General features: G+C 49.1%; 1 protein-coding gene across 1 annotated transcript in view; it reads left to right on the forward strand.

Annotated features, from left to right (window-relative positions):
* The window catches only part of F13A1 (coagulation factor XIII A chain), a 153,945-nt gene that overhangs the window by 127,588 nt on the left and 6,404 nt on the right, over nucleotides 1-19,953 (forward strand). The window contains exons 13-14 of the mRNA XM_069493144.1: nucleotides 3,060-3,220; nucleotides 16,216-16,352. Coding sequence (XP_069349245.1) covers nucleotides 3,060-3,220; nucleotides 16,216-16,352 — 298 coding nt within the window. The remainder of the gene's footprint in view (nucleotides 1-3,059; nucleotides 3,221-16,215; nucleotides 16,353-19,953) is intronic.

Genomic DNA, 19,953 nt, shown 5'->3' on the forward strand with positions numbered 1-19,953 from the left:
TGTGTGTGCTAGAATCAGCTTGAAAGATCTGAATAACTTAAACCTCCCAGTACCTTCAAAGGTGCTATCGTTTCCACTAGGCTATATTTAGTTTTCTTTGCTTTTTGGAAAAGAGATGAGGCAGCTCCAGTCTGTGTCTCCCTTGGCTTTCCCCAGACACTGTAAACGATACTGGCAGCATCCCAGCCCTCTGCGCATAGAGTGAAAATCTATTCCTCTTTCCTTTGCCACGTTTAATAAACTTTATCTAGAACAATTTCTTGTGCAGCGGCAAAACATAGCACTTACATAATGTACTATTTCAGGAGCACTGCTCTCTTGGGCTCTGAAACACAGCCCGGTTTCTTTAGTGCTGTGACTTAGGGAGTGTTGTACCTTAGAGAACAAAGGGGTCCTGATGCCGGATTATAAAGGTAGCAAGAGCCTCTGCGAAGAAGCCAGGCACATCCCACCAACCTAAAGAAACCCAGTGTCAAACACAGCCCTCTAGAAATAGCCACAAGAAGTCTGTTTTTAAAAAACGATCACTGGAGGCAGCTGGAGGCAAAATGCATGTTTTCCAAGGCCTGCCACTTTGCCACTCCATCCATCCAGATCTGGGGACATGAAGAACCACATTGTCCTCATCTGAGGTTGTATCAAGGGAGAGCCAGAGCCTCCCTCATCTGGATGGAGGAAGTAATTAATTGCTAAGAGAGTCATGAAAGAAGCAGGGTCCAGGCTCAGGTCCAAAGAAGGCAATTATGAGTGGGTCATTTGAAAAGGCAGAATTCAGGGGCCAAGGTCAAGGCAAGGTCATAGCTTCAAAGAGCTGGCTCTAAGTGGAATAGCACCAAGCCAGTTGTTTACTGCTTGCCTAGAATGGACTAATACATCCTAATAATCTGCATGGCCCATCGCGGGATCCTCAGTCTCAGCAAATTGACGTTTCGGGCCTGATACTTCTTTGTTGTGGGGACTGTCCCGTGTCTTGCAGGACATTTATCAGCGTCTTTGGCCCTCACCCACCAGATGCCAGTAGTAACACACCCTCCACTTCAGCTGTGGCAACAAAAAGGTCTCTGGACATTGCCAAACATCCCAGGGGGAAGGAGGGAAAAATTGCCCCCTGTTGACAACCATTGGTCTGGGATGACCCACCTTTCCAGTGTGCCAAAGGTGATGGGATCCCAGGGATTTAGGACTTTGAATTTCAAACCCAGACCATCCTGAGTCCACCCAATTCTTCCCTAACTCCCTACTCCCCTTATTCTGTTAGAACCTCCCATCTCTCAGAGCTGCTCACACCTGAACAGGCACCTCTAGGACCTCATTCAAATGCAGATGCTGATTCCCTCTGCAGGGAGGGGCCGGCGAACCTGCATCTCTAACAAGCTGCAGGTGACCTGACATGGTCCTGGTGCCCCTGGTCCGCAGACTGCACTGAGAACCAGCCAGGGCCTTGACCGGAAGGGCCACACCCCACGCTGGAGGCGAGGCTTCCACAGGGCTGGTTCTGTGGGGACCCCCGGTCATTGGGGTGGGCCTTCCCAACCCTGGCTGCATATCACAGTCAGCTGCAGAACTTTTAAAAATGCTGATGCCTAGACCTCAACCTCCAAGGCTCTGGTTTAATTGGTCTGGGGTGGGATCCAGCATGGCAGGTTTTTAAGGGTCCCCAGGTGATTGTGACATGGAGCCAAGACTGAGAGCTCTTCAGTCCAAAGGCTGGAGGCAGGCACAGCACCTGCACGTCTGTAAAGAGACTCCCAAGTTGAGGTGTTGCCCAAGGCCTTCCCAGCCTCCTTGGTCTTCAGGGTCTGGAGCGAGCTGCTGCGGATCCAGTCCAGGTGTGAGAGTCCCCACACAGGTGACGAGCACAGCTCCATATTCACTCACCTGTGAGCCAGTGCCGAGAGGAGCCCTTCCCCCTGCCCTGGGGCTCGTCTGCCCACAGGCGGCACCCTGTCCTCCAGTGGACTGCGGCTCAGTGCGGCGGGCTAAGTGAACTGCCCTCTGCACTCAGCTGCCGGCCAGGGGAACTACTTCCTGCGGCAACTTGGCAGGAAGCCACACGCCGGGCAGGGAAGCAGTGGAGATTTGCAGCTCTGAGCATTCACAGAGTCTGTTCCTTGTGCATGGGGATGGAGGCGTGAGTCACCCATTCACCTGCTGGGCCTGCCAGCTGTCGGTGCAGCACAGGGACCTCGCTCTGACCAGGTAGCAGCAGTGCCACACCTGGGCTTGGCCTGCAGAGGAATGTCCTCTGTGCTCTAGAATCTGGGAATTGGGAGTGGTAGAGAAAGTGGGCCAGAGCCACAAGCTGGAATTCACCGTCCCCAACCAGATGGGGATGGGACGGGAGCCAGGACCACTCCTCATCCTCCCAGTGCCATCCCCGACTAGCTTTTCCCCAAGACCAAAGAACTAACATCAGTGGCTTGAGGAAACACATGTGACACAGAGGTCTTCTAAATTACAAATGGCGGGAGGGGGCTAGGCGATAGTTGAATGCCTTTGGTGGGAACTGGTTCCAACGGCTTCTTTCTTGGACATAGAAAAATCATGATGGCAGATTGGTGCAGAAAAAGCCGGTGAGAAAATGTGGAGCACTGCAAGGACAGTTCAGATAGTTGACAGTTTTGCCCAAGTGTGGCCCGTGGCCTGGATGAGACATTTCCTTTTCCACAAGGGTCGACACGTGGAGTGGTGGCCTTGGAACTTCACCACCCCACGTGTACCGTTTTGGGACTGACCCTACCCAAATCAAAGCCACAGTTACAACACCTTGGCCCTCCATTTGAAGCATCTTTGCCATGGCCTTCCTTTTACAACTGCAAAAGCACTGTTGGGAAAGTTCGACACATTTTCTCAAGTAAACCTTGGCTGAATATTAAACATCCAGCACATTCTTTGCACAAGAAACAGAGAGGGCTTGTCCCTGCTTCACGCCAGTGCCACTCGCCTTTGCTGTGCTCCGGGGGCTGCTCCGCTAATGTGGGGAGGACGGGGACCGTGGGGGAGGGTAAAGCAGACCCCGTCTCAGGTCTTGATGCTGGGCCTGTTTTTCCTCCTGCCAGTCAGGAAGCAAGAGGTGCTGATCCAAGCCGGCGAATACATGGGCCAGCTGCTGGAACAGGCGTCCCTGCACTTCTTTGTCACAGCTCGAGTCAACGAGACCAGGGATGTCCTGGCCAAGCAGAAGTCCACGGTGCTGACGATCCCCACGGTTGTCATCAAGGTCAGTCCTAGCGTCTTACCCAAGGGCGAAAGGCAAGGCTGTTGAGTGGGCTCCCAGGCTTAGTGTGTGTGTGTGTGTGTGTGTGTGTGTGTGTGTGTGTGTGAAGGAGTGTCTGCTCTAAAACAAAACATACTTCTTTCTTTGAAAGAAGTAAACTGCCCTATATATAGACACACACATGTAACACTCTCCTCTCCAGACTGAATGCAGAGGTGTGGCTGCGGATACAAATATACCCCGTGGGTCTAGACACACTGGTGGAGGAAGATAAGGAGGTGGCATGGCTATGGGCACTTAGAACTTTCCGTGTCTCCAGAATCACGCAGGCCAGCAGACCGTGAGAGAGGAGAGCTGCCCATATCACGGCCGCCTGCGTTTTGGACAGTGGTGTTGTTCATTGGGGTGTAACTGTACACAGCAGACTGCACACGTCAAAACGTGCAGCTTGATGATTTTGTACATATGTGTGTACCTTGCAACCAGCAGCCAGATGAAGAGATGGAGGCTTTTCAACACCCTCAGAAAGTCCCTCAGGTCCCAAGCAATCAATAAGCCCCTCGTCCATCACCGAGAGGACCACTTTTCTGACTTCTAGCACCAGAGGTTGGTTTTGCCCAATTGTTCAATAGTTTTTACATTGACTCTCCAGTTACCACCAGAAGTCTCTGCCCAAATGGCTCAAAGGAATCGGCAGAGGAGGATGGGGGTGGACGGGAGTGGGAAACAAAGATAGGATCCTGTTTGCTCCTACTTTTCAGGGCCACACCTGAAGCTTCCGATGATATCTGTGGCCACATCCCTGAGACCATTTCCTGCCCTGAAAGCAGGAACCCAGACTCCAGCAGAGACCCAGGGAAGTGACATCGTATGCTAGCCCTTATTCAGGGCTGAGAGTCCTTCCCCAGTCTCTGGAGAACATTCTTGAAGTGATTAAGAGCGATGAGCACACACCCTGCTACGCGGCCCTCCTCTAGGGTGGTGAGGGAATCAGAGCTTCATAAACTGTCAAATTGTCAATGGTCCTAGAAGGGGGCGGGGTGGGGGTAGGCCTTGTTTCTAATGCATCTTCTGCTGTGAATCATTTATAAAGCTCAGAACTGATGCATAGCATTCAAAATGGCTTCTTTTGAGCACCTACCGGGTTCCAGACACCATGATCACCACTTTACAGGCCTGGTTGTGTTTTCAACCTCAACACTCCCACCAGGCAGGGAGTACTGGCATCAGCACTTTACAGATGAGAAGACTGAAGGCTAGACAGGTCAAATAACTCACCCAAGGTCACACGGCCAGCAAGCCAGGCCTGCAACCCAGGCCGTCTGCCTGCAGAGGTGGGGCTGAGAACCGGCTCGTGTCACGGTGTTCACGGACTGGTCCGGTGTAGAGGACACGGTGAGCCCCCCAACACAAGGCTCGTCCAAACTCAGACAGGTGGTGCCCGTCGAGGAGCAGAACACCAGGCCCTTCATTCTAGAAAGGCTCCATCATCACCTCTCTTTGGTTCATTCACCCTTGTCACTGCCCACAGACCCACTGTGGCACTGTCATCAGCACAGGAAGCCTTAGGAAGCAGAACGAAAAACGAGATGTGCAGGGCTTGCAGGCAGAATCAGAAACAAATGCAGAACTGAGAAGTGGGGATTGACTTTGCTCCGGAGGCACCGCTGTCCCGTGAGAAAGTGAAGCCAGGGGCATATGGAGCAAGTGGCCTCGCCAGGAAGGCCGCCCTGCACGGCGGGGCTCCCTCTACACATGCGCCAGCCCCGCAGGCCTCTCCCAGCTGCTGGCGGAGCCAGCTTTTGCCACCCTGGTGGGGCGGCTGAGCAGGGCTCCTTCGTGAGCTCAACCCTGACCCTTCCCCACCGGGGCGAGGCTGCGTACTTAGCTAATTATGAAGCGCCGGCCTGGCCCTGCAACGGTCTCAGGAGAGAGCCTTCCCAAGCTGTGAAGTGCTCAAACCACAGCAGAAAGTAGAATTTAATTGCACCACTGATAATAAACTGGAGGTAGGACGGAAACTGATAACTTTCATCTTTTAGACACTATTAATTTGAAGGATTATTTGTGAGTTATCTTCTGGGTTTACATAAAGCACAATGTAACTCCCCAGGGGCAGAAGCAGAAATACCTTATTCCCACAGGTTAGCAGACCTGGGCAGGGAGGTTGTAGTTTAAACAGAGAGTTGTGTCTGTGTTTGTTTCCGCAAAGCAGTCGGGGATGCCGTTGCTGGAGGAGACGTATTTAGAGGTGGGGCCGTTTGGCTGGCACGCCGGCGTGGGAGACACGGAACTTCTGGCTTCTGTCTGTGCCAAGTGTGTTCAGCAAAAGGGGATGAGGCATCCTCCCTTACTGTCCCTTAGCCATTAGCCCCAGTAACCCCAAGGAGAAACTAAATGCAAACGGGGGAACAGGTGTTCCTCTGTAAATCACCTCAAACCCTAAGGACCACCCCGGTGTGAGAGGCCCTGACTCCAAAACTCTGGCTCCTGGGCTGGGGACCTGGGACGCTGATCAGCCTCCTGGAGATGTGAGATACGGGCGTGGTGGAGGAGGGGAGGGGAGAGGAAAAGGAAAAGAAAACATGCAGTTGAAGTACCCGGCCGGGGACCTGGGGGACAGGAGTTGGATAGATCGGATAAAACAGGACTTGGAGAGGGAGCTAAATGCGGTAAAAGTAGGAAAGCACCTTGGCTCAGAGGTCCAGAATTACCAAGTGTCCCCAAATTCTAGGAAAGTTCTCCAACCCTTCCTCGATCCCTTTGGACGTGGGATAGGCCCGAACCTCCTGGCGTCTCACGGCTGCGGGGGTGAGCGCGGGCGCAGGGGAAAGGCTGCAGGGACAGAGGACGCGCCACCTCCCACTCAGCTCACAGGCAAGAGGAGGGACGGGGCAGCACCTGACCCGCAGTGACAGCGACGATGGCTGATGAAGCACTGCACTACTGAGCACTTCTCTTGTATGATCTTCTTCAACGCTCGTCAGCATCCTGTGAGGAGGATATTGCTGTAACCCCCATTTTGCAGACAAGAAAACTGAGAGACCCAGAGGGCAGTGCCTTGCAGCACAGTGGCCAAAACATGAGGTCTGGAACCACACTGAGTTCAAAGCCTGTTTCCTCAACATAATGACCCTGTAACCCCGAAAAAAATCATTAAATCTCCCTTGGCTTCCGTTTTCTCATCAGCAAGGCAAAGGCCATGGCAACAGGCCTCCTGGCGTTCTCGCGAGTATTTAATGAGTCGGTGGATGCCGGGTGCCCGGGTCCCAGTGACCACCGGGTAGGTGGTGGCTGTGGTTGTTATTGCCATTGCTGCTGTCCGTAAGTAACTTGCCCGCGATCTCGTGCCTAATGAGGGACGGCACGAAGCTTCAACCCAGGTCTTCTGACTTGCCTGCTCAGGTGGCCTGATAGGCCAGGTTGCTCTCACAGGGGAACGTCACAGAAAGCAGAGGTGCTAATTGCTCTCACAGAGTGGTTTGCGTTCAAGGCAGATGAGATCACACAAGCTTGAGTGGAGCTGGGAGCAAGAGTGAGGGCTGTAGAGTGACAGGTGATCCGCAGTGAGCGGGTGGCATTCAGCCAGTGGAAAAGCTGGACAGACCATTCCAGATACTAGGAAAGAACCTTCAGCAAGGGCTGAGGGAGGTACACAGCAGGGAGATGCCCGCTGAGGCTTGAGTGGAGGCTGGGGGGACAGGGGACAAGTGACAACAACCCAACAAAGGTGGCTTGGGGCCATTTTGAAGCGAGCCTGCAACTTTTGGTTAGGAGGTTTATAATCGACTCTGTGGGCAAGCGGCTTCGGTGAAGATGCAAAGCAGGGATGTGACATGCCTGTCACCTCCGCCCTCCCACCTGTCGGGCCTCTTTTCTTTCTCCTTCTCCTCAAAGCCTTTGACGAAAGCACTGTCTTCTTCTGGGAGTCCCCAGCTCAGCGTGGGGACTGGAGTGGCCTAGCAGCTGGGTTCTAGTTGTTCTTACCTAATTCCCTTTTAAGAGTAAATCTAGGCTGACCTGGAACAATATCGGGCACCCCTGCTCAGATCCAAGCCATCGCCAGCCCAAGGGGTCAGGCCAGTGGGTGCGTGTTCGTGAACCCTAACCCACGCAGTCCCCGTTCACCCCGTGCGATAAAGACTGGGATTGGGGTAAATTGTGCTCCCAGCTAACTATCCCAACACCCACCCTGCATGAGTCAGCGTGTGTGATCCCCACATGCAAAAAGCCAGGGAGCGGCAGTCATTGAACTTTAATGAGCACACATTGCTTTCCCCATGTTCTCAAAATATTTTGATGAGAAAAGCATATTTTATTAAGATCAGACATAGAGTTTTTCTCTGACTTCTCATGTTTTGACTGTTCTCTCTCTCTCTTTCACACACATCCTCTCTCTCTGTACTTCATTATCCCCTTTACAACGTGAATAACGCTAATAATTAACACTAATAATTACACCACTCCTCCTATAATTATACTCACATATAGAACCCAGAGCTGTTGGGGGCTCACGTCTGCGATGATGTCTGTGAGAATCTGCAGCCCACGCCAGGCCCCAGCAGCTGCTGGAAAGTGTGTCCTCCCTCCTCTCTAGTCCTATCCGTGCTGAGAACCCAGTGGTCATACTCCTGGGAATTGCGTAGGGCAGTGGAGTGAAGGTCACCCGCTCCTAGTGGCCTGGGATCTCTTGACTCTGGTCACCGGAAGTTCAGTGGTGTTCCCCAGGGAACCCAGGAAGGCCAGCCTTGGGGAGCCTGGGGAAGGCTGTGGGGAGACAGCAGGTGCCCCCAGTTTTTCAGACACCTCTGCTCATGTCTGTCATTCTAAAACAGCTCGGGAACCAACACCTCTGTAGCATTATCACGTGGAACGAGTCCTGCAGCCTTTGTAGAATGTCACCAATCACCAACAGAACTAATTTTCTCATATAAACTAGGAGCGATTTTGCTAGGAGAAAATATGACCACTTTCTATGTACGTGATTTTTTTAAATTATAATCATGAGCAAATAGGTGCTTTAAAATTTTTTTTACATATTTAAACTTTTAAAATGTGAACAACTGTTTCTAAGAGTTTTTATTAACACACATTTGGTCCTTACTTATTTTGTCTGTTACATAAAATAACTTTATAGTATTCATTCATCTCTGTGCTTAGTCACTATCCATTCATTTATTCAATTCATTCAGCATAGAGCTATTTGGCGCTCACTCTGTAAATAAGCAGTGACAAATAGGAAGGGCTCCTTAAAAAATATCAGAGAAAAACTCAACATTGAGAATATGTTCATTGCCTTTCTTTTGAAATGGGGAAAGATTGCTGCTGTCCTTCCAGCGCTGGCTGGCCTGGGCCGGCTGCAGGAGGGCGGCTGCTGTGCGTTAGCCCGAGCCAAGCGCCACTGCCATGGGCCTGGGGTGCTGCTCTCACAGGGACAGCACACACGGGGCCGGGAGAGAGGCTTCATCATGGCCTTTGCGCTCAACAAGCAGAGTGTGCGCATGCCAGCGCTGACTAGCGGTGCCAGGCACTCCGTGTGGGTAGGACAGGTCCCACCAGAGGCACCACTGTGGACCCCAGAGAGGGGGCGGGGGCCTTGCTCTGGGCTACGCCCCTCCAGGCCAGCACTTCGCCTTGTGCAGACGGGGCCCATCTGGGAGTGGAGTCCCGCCCGCTGGCTGCCCACCAAGCCCTGCAGCCTGTCGGGGAGCTGCACACCCCAGAGAGCCGGGCTCCCTTTCTACCTTGCGCAGACGGCCTGTGCCTCTGGCCCCATGTCCCGACCTCCTCCGACATGGGACACTAGCTCATTTTTTTTTAACAACCATCCTAACAATTTGTTCTAACTGGAGCTTTTCATGAGCAACTGGCAGTTTCTACTGAGGTTAGCCATGGAATCCTCTTCAGTTCTGTCCTGCTCACACCCCAGGCCACCAGCACGGAGCCAGGTGGGGTGGGGTGCTGGGGTGGGGTGCTCTGGTGGGCGCCGGCCTTGCCCCCCACACCCTCATTCATGCACCTTTATCCTGGAGCAAGAGTTAAAATCAGGGAAAGCACCTGAGGTGTGATAAGCCACTGGTTACATTGTGAGACTTAACTATGGCTTCCTTTCGTCCTGTGGGAGCCCAAGTATCCCAAACTTTCCATCAGGGCAGAAAGGGAACACCAAGACTGCTTGTTCTAACGGTCCCTGCCCTGACTGTCTCCCTGCGTGTCTCCACCCCCTGTGCTCTCTGGCTCCGTCGCACCTCCTGTCACCAGGACTCACCCTGCCCTGTCTCCCCCTCCTCCCTGGCAGGAGAGGCGGGGCTGGGGACTGAGAGTGGAGTGGGTTTCGCTGCTTCTCTCCTTTGCGTTTCTCTTCACCGGTGCCTGAGAACCGACCCCGCACCATTCCCGGTAGGGGACCTTATGGGTGAGGACCTTCTCAGGGTCACCGTGGCAACACTCTCTCCCGTGAACCTCAGATTCCATAAATGCCAGCATGTTTCAGGCGCTCTGCCATAGACCATTACGTTGAATCATCCCATTAACCGCATAGAAACTAAGGCCCAGAGAGGTTCAGGGACTTGCCCAAGGACACACAGTGGCAGCTCCTGGTCCTCAGCCCTAGAGTCCAGCTTGTTTTCCCCTGAGCTTCACAGGAATGACTCCGCAGTCTGCATCCCAGCCACCACCGTTATCTTCCCGACACTGTGCTGGGCGGGCTGTGAAGTCCTCCCCTGAGGGCCTCTGAACAAGGGAAGCCGACTCACCCCGGGGACCCCAGGAGGTGACCCCACAGGACCCCACAGCTTTGTGTGCTTGGGGAGCTGACTCTCACCCACTCATGGCTGTTGGTCACGGAGGGTTTGGCCACGGAATCGCACGATGTAGATCCCCAGTCGGCTGGGACACAACAGCCAGACTATGTCACCCACGGGCCCTGCTCCTCTGCCGTGCACATGTCATCTCTCCCGGCGGGGCAGCTACAGGACAGTGGGCATCTGAGAACGGAAATGAGAAATCACGGTAACTAGGTGCCTAAAACACAGTTCGCTTCATGTATTTCCTGTTGGCTATTTTTTTTTTAATCGTAAAAGAGACACACACAAAGAAAAATACCAAGAATAACCAATCCCATGCACCTGTCGTATAATCCCAGTACGTTTAGGTTACTGGTTATCTTGCAAAAAATGGCATCTCTATCATCTTTAAAATAGAAAATCCTATGTAGAAATTCCCATTATTATCCAGTGATACATATCAAGGCCTCAAGGCTACCTTGTCACATATTACTCTGGCCTAGGAAGCCAATTCTTTCTCCATAAAGTCAAAGAGAAAGGGGCGCGTCATAGCTGTGTTTTCAAATTTAGGTCAGGGTCAACTTATAATCATCGCCCTCAACTGCTACCTTAGTGATAACATAGAAAGTCGCTGCAAATGATTCTGCTGTGGATTTCAGAAAAGAAAGAAGCTCTTGCAGCAGCAAAAAAAAAAAAAAACCAGAAAAGAAAAAAAAGTTACTATTTTTACCTCTTTTCTGTCAGAGATCACAGCAGATGTAGTTTTAAAGACGAATGATTTCGAGTCAGAAAGACCTGGATTGGTGTCCAAGTTCTGCCACCTTCACGGCTCCGTAGGCATTTTATTTACCTCCGAGTTTCACGTCCGCATCAGTAGAACGGGAATAGCAATAATGCCCCCAGGCCCCAGGGATGCAGAGGGGATTAAATAAGTTGACATACAGGAAGCGATGAACAGACTGCCTGCCTGATGAAGTAAACACTAGGTGACCATAAGCTGTGCTGCTCTCATTATGATTGTTATTGTGAGTCGGAACAGGATGTGGTTAAGCAACGGCTCGGGCAACAGACTGTCCGCAGTCGAGTCTCACCTGCCCTGCTACTGGCCGTTCCTTAATTTCCCTAGGCCCGAGTGTCCTCCGCTATAGGATGAAGACTCACAGTATCCACCTCACAGTGTTGTGTGGATTAAATGAGTTGGTAGAACATTCTAAGATACTGGATCTAAATCTGCACTGGCCAATGCAATGACCACCAGCCACATGGTGGTCACTGAGCCCTTGAAATGTCACTGGTGGGACTGAGGAACTGAATTTTTTTCACATTTCATTTAATTTAGATTAAAAGCAAATGACACAGGTGGCTAGCGGCTACCATATTGGACTGCACAGATTGAGAACACTGACCATGGTAGAACCATTAGCCTTAGTTATTAGATGCTCATCTAAGTGCCAGCTAGAAATAGCGGCGGTGCAGGTGCTGGTGAGCAGAGTTTGCGAACAAGAAATGGCTTATTCCCAGCAGTGACCGTAGGCCGAGAGGGAGGGAAAAATTCAGTTTCCAGTCATACGTGGATTACGTGGTTGAAAGCACTTGAAATTACGACTGACGGGTGCACTAATAAATCATGTGCATCAAATTGCCAGTTTATTTCATTCTTACTCTTCCTCAAACTTTTCCCTTCATTTCAGTTTCAATTTTAAATACAGTTATGTATCTTGTAAAGCATATACTCAGTGGATATCTTGTGATTTCCTAAAAGTAACTTCTTCCAAAAAGTTTACATAACTCTGTGTGTGTGTGTGTGTGTGTGTGTGTGTGTGTGGTGTTGGTAACTTTCCTATTTGATAAAGAATCAGTAGTGGCTCATTATCATGAAATCGTGTATAGAACAAGAACTCAGTGTATTGACAGTGGTGAGTGGCACTTGGAAAAGTATCATATCACAGGTCTATTTTTAAAAACAGACATGTTTTAAATGGACTATTGAAAAACTCAGGGCTATCCAGTGTGCAGAAAAGCATTCAGTGACACAGAGTATGATGTGTGCTTTATTCGTTTCTCTGGTTCAAGTAATGGATACTCTTCTTCTAAAGTGAATACACATAAAAGTTTCTTCTTGATCTAACCTTCTTTAAATTGCCTGAAGGCTCCCTTTATTTAAGATTTTATGAGAGCAAGAAAATCAGAAATACAGCTACGAAGATATGGAATTATGTTTACAGCAATAAAGAAAAGGGAGCTGTGCAGATTCTTAAAAGAATTCGATGCAGACATTTTCTCCCATTATAGTCATTGTTCTCAGCCTTTTATAGTTGCCATAGCATGGTGCATCACCTAAATCAACACGTAACCTGAAAACACTATGTGGAAGCTCCATTTTCCTCAAAAGAAGTGAGGAGGAAGAGACCCCTTCACTTAAATTTCCCAAGCAGAAAACAATGATGTTGAACTGGTGATGGGCAAGTTTTTATATTTAGTTTGGTTTCAGTGTCTAAGGTTCAGCATCATCTCGGAAGCAGGAAGTTTAAATTCTCAGTGCAGGAGACAAATGTTAGAAAATGTACAAGGAGTCTTTGTTAGTTGCAAAAGAAACACACCACAACCAGAAAAGGGCCTCTCCTCTCATCCCCCCTCCCTCCCCAACCTTGGTCCCCCTCCAGTGTCGGGGAAGTCTGGGCAGTATTGACGTGCCCATGCCAGCAGCTGATTACAGAAGTAGTATCTGGAAGCACACTGATTAGGCATGACACATGAAACTACCCAAGAAGGCTTCATCTTCTGATCAGCTTCAGATGTGACGCCTATCCGTGAAGGCCCAAACGCATGGGCCAGATTTTCAAATACGAAATGTTCCCTATCACTGTCATCAGTGACCTAGAAGGGGGTACTTTGCTTTCTGCAGCATAGGGTCTTCTTGTAGAGCTGGCCTACCAATATGGAAAGTGTTCTTAACCTGGTGGTCATGGGCCCCTGGAGAACCATGTATAGACTGCGTGGGTCTATAGTACATGCCCTAAAATTATAATACACGCTCATAGTGTGTATATCTTGTTTGTCACTGTGCATGTCTGTATGGAGGGAGGGTCAGTAGCTACTATCAGATTTATTTTTTAAGGGGCTTATGCTCATACTTATAATAGCATGACATGGAGAAGCCAGATGGTGCCAAAATAGTCTTTCCAGAAACAATTAAATTGATCATAGCAAACACTTTTACCAATAATGTCTCTGCAGCAGCTCCACCTTCTCTATTTGAAAGAGCTTTTGTAAATGTTATCTTTGTTTTGTATTTTTTTAAATCCAAAGATCTTTTGAAATTTTTCCTAATGCAGGACAAATAGATTGGACACACTTGAGAATTAAACCAGGGCACTATGTAAAGTATTCTAATGCTCTTCTATACCCCAGTATCTAACTGGATCGAGTCAGGATATCAGGGAAGAGAGTGAAAAATTCACTCACTCCTCCACATGCTGTGTCTGCACCCGTGGTTCCCACCTGGAGGACGTGGTGGCAGGGGTGGGGGGAGGGGGGCAATTTTGCTTCCCAAGGGATATTTGGCAATCGCTGGAGACATTTTTGGTTGTGATGAGGGGGGCGGGGGTTGCTCTGGCGTCTAGGAGACAGAGACCGGGGATGCTGCTGAACATCCCACACTGCACAGGACAGCTCCACAGCAAAGATGTATCCACCCAAAGGTCAGTACAGCTGGTGCAGAGAAAGCCCGGCCACACCATGACTCTTGGCTTTGCCGCAGCCTTCAAACGAGGCTGCTCCATCCACACCCCGTGTGCCAACCTGCCGTAAAAGTAACTTCTCTTTCATGTTCCAGTCTGTCCATTATTTAACCAGCATCCTCCCCACTAGGACTTATTTATTCTCATTCTTGTCATTGCAGCTTCGAATCCAACACTGCTCCCACCAATTTGATCATCTCCCTTACTTCCCGACCGGCATTTCAGGCCTCAGTACAGAGTGGTTATTGCTGAGCTGTCGGCTTTCCCAGCTCCTCTGGCCTCAGAGTCCAGGACTGTGTCTTAGAATCCAAGCTCTCTAAGTTACATGGACTTGAACTCGAGTCCCAGCCTGGTCATTTAGTAGCTTCTGATCTTCGTGCAAGTTACTATTTCCCTGCACCACAGTTTTCTCTTTCATAAAATAGAATGCCTGGCATCAATGATCCTGCCCCAGAAAACCTCCTTCTTAAGGGAACAGCTGTTACTACAGTGTTCTTTTGTTCCCAAGTTCCCTAGGGCTGATACAAATCCAGCCCTTGTGTTGGGAGGCTTATGGGAGAATATATGTGAATCATTGTTGTCAACTGGGGTGGTCCTTAGAAATCAAATAAATGAATTACAGGATCCACCACCTGAGATTCTAATTTAATTATTCGGGGTGGGTCTGTCATTTTAAAGTTCCCCTGGTGGCTTTATTAAGTATACCAATTGAGGACTGCTGGCTAAAGTGCTGGACTCCCTGGGTGGCACACAAGCCATGCTCTGCAGGTGCACCTGCTATTTTCCCCATCTTGGTCATTGTGTGCCCTCCCCCTAATCCCCCTGAACCCAGCCCTCTACCCACCGCCCCCCAGGGCATGGAGATTTAAATGTAACAAACTTGGGGAGTTGGCTTAAAGTTTCATTTTTCTTATAGATTTAAAAAATCCTGTAGACATAAATTTAGGCACAAACCATGGCTTGATTAGTAAAGCCATAAGATTTTATTCTTTGTCTATTGATATATAATGATTATCCATATTTACGAGGTACATGTGATATTTGGATACGTGCCAACAATGTGTAATGATCCCATCAGGAAGATTTTATGGAAGATTTTATTCTCTACTGTAGAGGCAGTAAGTGAGGGTCCTTTTCTCTGGTCAACATCCTTTGTCTTTTCTTCCATTCATAAGAAAGGCTCATTTCCGTATGTTCTTCTATATTATATGCTGGCTAAAAAAAAAAAAAAAAAAAAAAGGTATGATAATGGCCAGCTTGTCACATTAAAAACTCAAACATCCAGTAAATTCTATTTTTGAGCTAGCAACCTAATTTACCAAGTACTTGCTGGACCCCAGCTAGGTATTGCTGCTAAATGTGAGCTACAATATACGGGGAATGCAACAAGCCACCCAGAGCGCTGCTGCTCCAAAACAGCAGAGCTACCATGACATGAGACTTTGCCGCAAGCCGTGCCACGTGCCAGCTGCCTCACGTGCATGCCTCATCCCGGCCCTTTCTCAGAGCGAAGGACTATTGTTATTATCTTGTTCCCAAGTCACTCAGAGCTTATACAGATCCGTTCGTCTGGCATCCACATCCCCTAAACAGAGAAACAGGTCTTACAACCACCTGGCCGTTTTGCAGCACGTTGTGTTTGTATTGGGAGCGCGTATCGTTCCAAGTGCGTGGCAGATCGTAAACGCAGCATAAGATACAATGATAATAATAACATTCTACATAGATTACCCCATGCAAATGTCAGTCCAATCTAGAGACAAGAAAACCAAGTCTCGGAAAGCTCCGTAAGTCACCAAGGCCCCACTGCCAGTAAGTGCTGCATCTGGCGCTGAGCTCCAGCCATGTCCTGGGATGCTTTGCCAAATACCTGGTCCTTCGGAGAGTCATTATGGAGAGTCACCAACAATAGCCCTATGCCGTCCTGGACTCAGATGTTGTGGCTGCAGACAAAAAAATAATCTCTTTTCGCTATTTTAGTGTCCAGATTGCACTTCTTCACATTCAGTAGTAAGGACTCCCTCATTGGACATAACACCTCTAATACGTCTAAAAGTAAGAAGGCACAAGCCACCCGGAGCGTTTTCTGCCTCTTGACCTCGGGAATCCCCTGTGTCCTGGCAGGAAAGTTGAGCCCAATCCATAAGCCAAGTTCACCTGGCAGCCCTCACTGCACTTCCACCTCCTGCTGACAGAGAGCGGCCAGTGGCTGTGGCTATTGGCCCAAGCTCTAATTAGGTTGGTTTTATAATGAAGAAAAGAATGTGATCCTAATTAGTAATTGTCTATCTTTTTCTCCTTAGGTATCCCCCAGTCAAATCAGTAAGCTAGCCTCCTCTCACTGGTTCCATGGCCAAAAGAATAGCCACACTCTAAACCTTTAGCAAAAGGGAAGACAGTTAGGGACACAAAAGAGTAGAAAGAGACTTTACTTCCTGCTAATGGCTTCATTCTCCTTCAACTCGTTTCTTAGGTCCGTGGCGCTACGGTAGTTGGCTCTGACATGGTTGTGACAGTTGAGTTCACCAACCCCCTGAAAGAAACTCTGCGAAATGTCTGGCTATACCTGGATGGTCCTGGAATACTGAGACCAAGGAGGAAGATGTTCCGGTAAGCCCTGGGTGGGGGGCAGTGGGCAGACAGTGTGGGGCTGCTGGAAGCTTTCTCTCTCCGCCTTTCCAAACATACATCTAATCCCCAGTGAAAATGTCTGAGAAGATGCTACCTTATGGACCATTTTTGTAGGGTGTGGAGTAAAAATGGGTTGGTTTGACCAGCACTTGCACCGTTTAATCCTAGAACCACTCTAATGAGGTGGGCACCCTTATTATCTCCCTTCTGTAGCTGAGGGATGTGGGGCTTGGAGAGCTTGACTGGTTGGCCTCCAAGTTACAAGGTTTGTAAGAGTAGAGCCAAGATTCAGACTCAGGGTGGCTAATTTCGGAACCAGTCCCAATGGTTTTGCCATTCTACTTGCTCATGTATCAATTCTGCTAACATCTGCTGAGCTCCTATCGTGCATCCGATATTATGCTGAGAGGTGTTCTTGTCCCTTTTCATGGGCCCTTTCTTTCCAACTCCATCTCACAACCCAGTCACTGTCCAGAACTGTTGCTTTCTATTGCTATACTTGTAGTTGAGCCTAAGGACTTCTAGACTTGGCTCCTGATTCAGGGGATCAAAGACTACCCTGGGCCCTGAAATAAAATGAATGAAACTCGGCCTCTTCCACACACAACACCATCAGATTGTGCTCAACATGTCTCAGTTTCTGTGATTTCCCTGACAAAGAGTCACCCAAGAAGATAGCCCCTTCCATGGTCAGGTAGCTCTAATGGTAAGAAAACACGTCTTTCCACCTTTTGATCCCACCAGTGATCCTAATTCTGCCTTCTGGACCGACACGAAATAAGGCCCGTCTCTCTTCTACCAAATGGCCTGTAGGTGTTTGCAAACAGCTGTCTTTCCTTGCGTCTTTTCTACTTGGGGCCAAATATCTGCCCTGACTTTATCTCTTTCTCGGCTAATGTGGTTTCAGCTCCCTCTCTCTCCCACACATTCCAATTTGTCAGCACTCCTCTTAAAGCGTGACACCCAGAATGGATCCCAATCTTTGAAGTTTATTACTTTCATTTCTACCACAATAAGTCTCTGTCAGCATCAATCAATCAAGCACATTTCCTGTGGGGTGACCTTCTAAGGCGTGGAAAGCGGGTGGAGGACTTTGGAAACTGCCTTATGACCAGCAGTGTCAGGAATTTTCCCAACGCCCTTTATGAAAGCCACCCCACCCCGGACCTGTGGGACAAGTGCAAGGCCTCACTCGCCCGCCCTGGGACACCCGCATTGCCCATGAAGGGCTCTCTGCACTTCCTCCACGGTGCGGTACTCACAGCTCTGCATCCCGTCATTTAACAGATGCTTGACTGCGGATGCAATAAACAGCAGAGAAAATAATTTGAGTGCTTTTGAAAAAATGCAAAGACAAAACATAACAACCTTCCTGTGCTAATAGGAAAGTTGCAAGAAAAAGAAAAGGAAGTAAATTAGTCATCAGCCCCAGCTAGAAGGAGGGGTCGGCAGTGAGAGTCCTGCCTTTGTCAGAAACGACAGTCTCGCTCACCCTCTCTCGCACCTGCCCACCCGAATCAGCTGCAAGAAGCACTCCGGCAAAGTAAAATACATTTCCTCTTCCAAACAGCCCCCTGCTGTATCCAGTTTTTCCTTCTCAAACAGTAACCCCACAAGCCGTGTCCGAGTGTACTGGAGCCTCCTGCTACCTTTACACTTTGGCTGTCCCAAGAAGCCCACCTTGATCAAAGCTAAAGCATGAAAAGGGACATTCTGTGTCTTAGAAAAAAGATGAATTCTCACACAGTGCAACGACCCCCCTTTGGGAGGCATAGGGCCCAAAGTAGTTTAAGTCTCCAGATGCTTTGCTTGTTGCTGACGTCTGACATTGGGGTCAGGCAAAGTGGAGTGAATCAGGGAAAGGATGGGCAGGGCTGGTCCTTGCACGACACAAGGCAGATGTCCTGCCCACACACTGGCTTAAGGCCCTGTTAGCAGGTACTACCATCATGTAGGGCTATGGTAGACAGAAAGCTGGGTGCTCTTACGTCAGGCTGCTGTAACAAGCACCAGAGACCAGGGGACTTACACAACAGACATTTATTTCTCACAGTCTGGAGCCTGCTGGCCAATTCGGTTCCTTCCTGGCTTGCAGACTGCCGTTTTCTCACTGTGTCTTCCCACCGTGCAGAAAGGGGCAGGGCAAGTCCTCTGGTGTCTCTTCTTCTAAGGGCACTAATCCCATCGTGGGGGCCCCACCCTCATGACTTCACCTAAACTAATTACTTCCCAAAAGCTCCATCCCCAAACGCCACTACATTGAGGATTTGGGCTTCAACAAATGGATTTTAGGGAACACAAATATTTAGTCCATAGCAGTTCTCAGTCTCTTAAAAAAATTTTTATGATACATTATAATTGTACATGTTTATGTGGTACAGTTTGGTGTTTTGATACATGTATATGGTGTATAATTATCAAATCAGGGTAGTTAGCCTATCCATCACCCCATGCATTTATCACCTATTCATGGTGAAAACTTTCAAAAGCCTCTCTTCTAGCTCTCTTATAATAGACAACACCTCATCTTAGCCGTCTTCACCCTACTGTGCAACAGAACACCAGAACTTATTCCTCCTATCTAATTGGCATTTGGCACCCATTGACCAATCTCTCCTCATCTCTCCCCCTCCTCCCCTCCCCAATCGCTGATAGCCATGCTCTACTTTGTGATTCTATGACATCAACTCTTTTTTTTAGATTTCTCTTGAATGAGATTGTGCACTGTTTGTCTTTATGTGTCTGGTTTGTTTCACTTTGCATGATGTCCTCCAAGTCCATCCATGTTGCAAATGACAACATTTCATTCTTTTTTATGGCTGAATCGTCATAGGAACTCAGATTCAAGGTGGAATCTCTCCCAGGCAAAGGAAGGCTTATTTTTCAGAGATATTCAAAAACTGGGGGGGGGAAACATGATACAGAAAAGATTTGTTATCTAGGCTGGGCTTAAGGCTTTAGAACAAGCATTACTTTCTCTGTTTCCTCCTGATTCCAGTGCACACCTTCATAAGCAAGGCCTCAGCCAGCCAGCCCCCACTTCCATATGGTCAGGTAATTAGAAACACTCACTGCACCCTGTGTTGCTGAGATCTGGTCTAGGAATGCCAGATTCATGCAACAACTTGGCCCCCTAGAAAGTGCAATTCCACAGAGCCAAAATCCTTTGCAAGACTGTATTCCTTTCTGGGATACAGACCTCAAATTGTCGGGAAATACTACCCCTACTCATTTGCCCACACCCCTGCCAGATGTGTGTCTAGAAGGCAGAGGGTAGTGAGCCCACAGCAGAGGGCCTGGAAGACAGGAGCAGGTGAGCAGAGACTTGGAACCAGGAACGAAGAAGGTGGGGCTGTGTCTGCTCCTCACTGGGGGTGTGAGCCAACTCCACTCCGCCCGGCTCACCTCCCTGCTCTCCCCCTGCCTCCTCCTGTCTAGATACTCAGAGCTTCCACATCCACAGACTCTTACCTTTTAAGTTTCTGCACTTGGTGCTTCCAGAGCATCAAATAATTCATCTTCCAGATTCATTTTTCTCTTTAAATAATGATCACGTTCAGGAAGTTATTTCAAGGAAAAA

Source organism: Eulemur rufifrons, chromosome 18, assembly GCF_041146395.1.
Source record: "Eulemur rufifrons isolate Redbay chromosome 18, OSU_ERuf_1, whole genome shotgun sequence".
Classification (NCBI taxonomy): domain Eukaryota; kingdom Metazoa; phylum Chordata; class Mammalia; order Primates; family Lemuridae; genus Eulemur; species Eulemur rufifrons.